The sequence below is a fragment of the Bison bison genome, unplaced genomic scaffold (genome assembly GCF_000754665.1).
Source record: "Bison bison bison isolate TAMUID 2011002044 unplaced genomic scaffold, Bison_UMD1.0 scf7180017864295, whole genome shotgun sequence".
Taxonomy (NCBI): Eukaryota; Metazoa; Chordata; class Mammalia; order Artiodactyla; family Bovidae; genus Bison; species Bison bison.
This window is the reverse complement of record NW_011494867.1, coordinates 9,729,576-9,732,445: the sequence shown is the minus strand read 5'-3', so window position 1 is coordinate 9,732,445 and position 2,870 is coordinate 9,729,576. Positions and strand designations below refer to the sequence as shown.

The 2,870-nt window shown below is 53.8% G+C and overlaps 1 protein-coding gene across 1 annotated transcript in view; it reads left to right on the top strand.

The window, feature by feature from the left end:
- The window catches only part of SLC38A8 (solute carrier family 38, member 8), a 41,159-nt gene that overhangs the window by 34,549 nt on the left and 3,740 nt on the right, over positions 1-2,870 (top strand). Inside the window, 2 exon segments of the mRNA XM_010850862.1 lie at positions 1,300-1,414; positions 2,585-2,796. Coding sequence (XP_010849164.1) covers positions 1,300-1,414; positions 2,585-2,796 — 327 coding nt within the window.

Below are 2,870 nucleotides of genomic sequence, written 5' to 3'. Positions count from 1 at the left end.
TCACTTTCATCAAGAGGCTCTTTAGTTCCTCTTCACTTTCTGCCATAAGGGTGGTGTCATCTGCATATCTGAGGTTATTGATATTTCTCCTGACAATCTTGATTCCAGCTTGTGCTTCTTCCAGCCCAGTGTTTCTCACGATGTACTCTGCATATAAGTTAAATAAGCAGGGTGACAATATACAGCCTTGACGTACTCCTTTTCCTATTTGGAACCAGTCTGTTGTTACATGTCCAGTTCTAACTGTTGCTTCCTGACCTGCATATAGGTTTCCAAGAGGCAGGTCAGGTGGGCTGGTATTCCCATCTCTTTCAGAATTTTCCACAGTTTATTGTGATCCACACAGTCAAAGGTTTTGGCATAGTCAATAAAGCAGAAATAAATGTTTTTTCTGGAACTCTCGCTTTTTTGATGATCCAGTGGGTGTTGGCAATTTGATCTCTTGTTCCTCTGCCTTTTCTTTTTCTTTCCTCTGACTTTTCTAAAACCGGCTTGAACATCTGGAAGTTCACGGTTCACGTATTGCTGAAGCCTGGCTTGGAGAATTTTGAGCATTACTTTACTAGCGTGTGAGATGAGTGCAATTTTGCAGTAGTTTGAACATTCTTTTGGCATTGCCTTTCTTTGGGATTGGAATGAAAACTGATCTTTTCCAGTCGTGTACATAGGAAGTGTATAAATCATAAGTATGTGTGCTCCCACAAAACCGTCACCCCAGTGGGGACATAGAACATCATCAGCCCCCCGGAATGTTCCCTCGGGACCACCATCCACCCACCCATACCACTGCTCTGCCCTCTGTCACCATAAACGAGGGCTGTCAACTGGGTTGACTTTGCCCCCCTCCCCCAGGGGACACCTGGCAATGTCTGCAGACACTTTTGATTGTCACACCTGAAGGGGGCGCTCCTGCCATCTCGTGGGTCAAGGCCGGGGGTCTGGTCCACGTCACACCGTGTACAGCACACCCCCCAGCATCAACAGTGATTGAGGACCCCATCCTGGCTTGTTTGACTTGAAACTTTAACTTCACATACGTGGAAACATTCTTCTCTGGCTGCTTTCGCTCCACGTTATGGCCGCGGGGCCTCTGTGACGGGGCGTGCAGTTGTGTTTGCCCCCTTTGGATGCCATGTAATGTTCCACACGTGAATATCCGACAGCTTACTTCTCCCTTCTGCTAGTTGGTGGGCTTCTGGGTCATTGCTCACATTCTGGATAATGAGACTCTTTAGAGGGTGCCAGGTGGCTCTACTGCAGGCTGGCCCGAGCCCCACTGACCCTGCCCCTCTCTTGCAGTGTCACGAAGCCGCCGTGTCCATCTACTGCAGCATGCGCCACCAGAGCCTCGGGCACTGGGCCCTGGTCTCCGTGCTGTCCTTGCTGGCCTGCTGCCTCGTCTACTCGCTGACAGGTAAGGCCTGCCTGGGGTGCCCAGGACCTGGGGGTGGAGCAGTAGGAGAAACTGGAATAATACACATCCTGGGCACAGCGCTAAGTGGTTGGAGCGTCTTTGGTCCCTAACGCCCCCAGGAGAATCCACGATTCATAGAGGAGGACACTCTACCCAGAGGATTGCCTCAGCTCAACCAGGGTCTCTTGACTTGATGTCTAAGCTGAGATAGAAACCCTGGCCGACTGTCTCGCCACAATCCCTCCTCCCCATCTGGAAGGATGGCAGGAGTGATGCTGTCAGAGTGTTACATCCGGTGTGGTTTACAGGACACCCTCTCAGATACAGTGGGTTTGAGCATCCACACACTGGCGTGGGAGGGTCTTCAGAGGTGGCAGGGTGTGGCTCACAGAAGGGCTGCCACACCCGAGGTCCCACAGCTCATCCAGCCCAGGGCCTGGGCTCAGGCTGACTCCTGGCTGCTTTCCTCCAGCCCGGCAGCTAGCTTTCTTTCATTGGCCTGTCAGAGCCTCTGATTCAGGAAGCCCCGAGGCGGCCATACACATGTCGGGGGCCTGGACATTTGCTGGTTGACCTCTGTCTAGCAGGGCTCTGTAGCCCCTGGGTCAGACCCCGTGATTGAGGTTGTCTTCCAGATGCTGCAGGGCCAGCAGGATTGTGGGATGGGCAAAAAGCCAAAGCTCAGAGGTGGGGTCTCAGGACAGGGCAGGTGGCTGGGAGGCAGTGCTGGATTGTGGGGGAGGGACCTGACCGCTCCTGTAATAAGCTGTGTTATTCCAGACAGTTGCTGACACTGGGCCTTGAATTTTCCCATCAGGAAAATGGGTGCATGGCCAGCTTCTTTCTCCGGGTACTGAGAGAGTGGGGGAACAGGGCACAGAAAGTGTTAGTCAAAGTGCTTCCAGTCCATCCTGGAGCCTCATATGTGAACGCTGAGCTGTTTGGGAGGAAGACAAGGGACAGTCTTGGCCAACAGGTCTTGAAGTTAGAAGAACTGAGGATCCTGTGGGCTGAGGACAGAAAAGCCTGGGGAGGTTCTAGAACCTACTGTCAGCTCCGAGGGGAAACCTCAGCAGCGGCGGAGGTGGGTACTGTCAGCATGTCGGGGTTGAGATGGGGGACCGGCATTTTTCTCACCAGCTTTCCTGGGTTCCCCTGTGGCCCTCGCAGGTGTGTATGGCTTCCTGACCTTCGGGACAGACGTGTCTGCTGACATCCTGATGTCCTACCCAGGCAGCGACGGGGTTGTCATCATCGCCCGGGTCCTCTTCGCTGTATCCATCGTGACCGCCTATCCCATCGTGCTCTTCTTGGGAAGGTGAGGCCAGCTCGGGGGCACAGGGTTCAGGGTGGGGCACACCGTCCATCAAGCACTGGCACGTGCTGGGCACCATGCCAGCCTGTGTGTCGTGGGGGTGGTCGTCACCTCCCTTTCCTGGAGGAGGAGAAGGGGAGT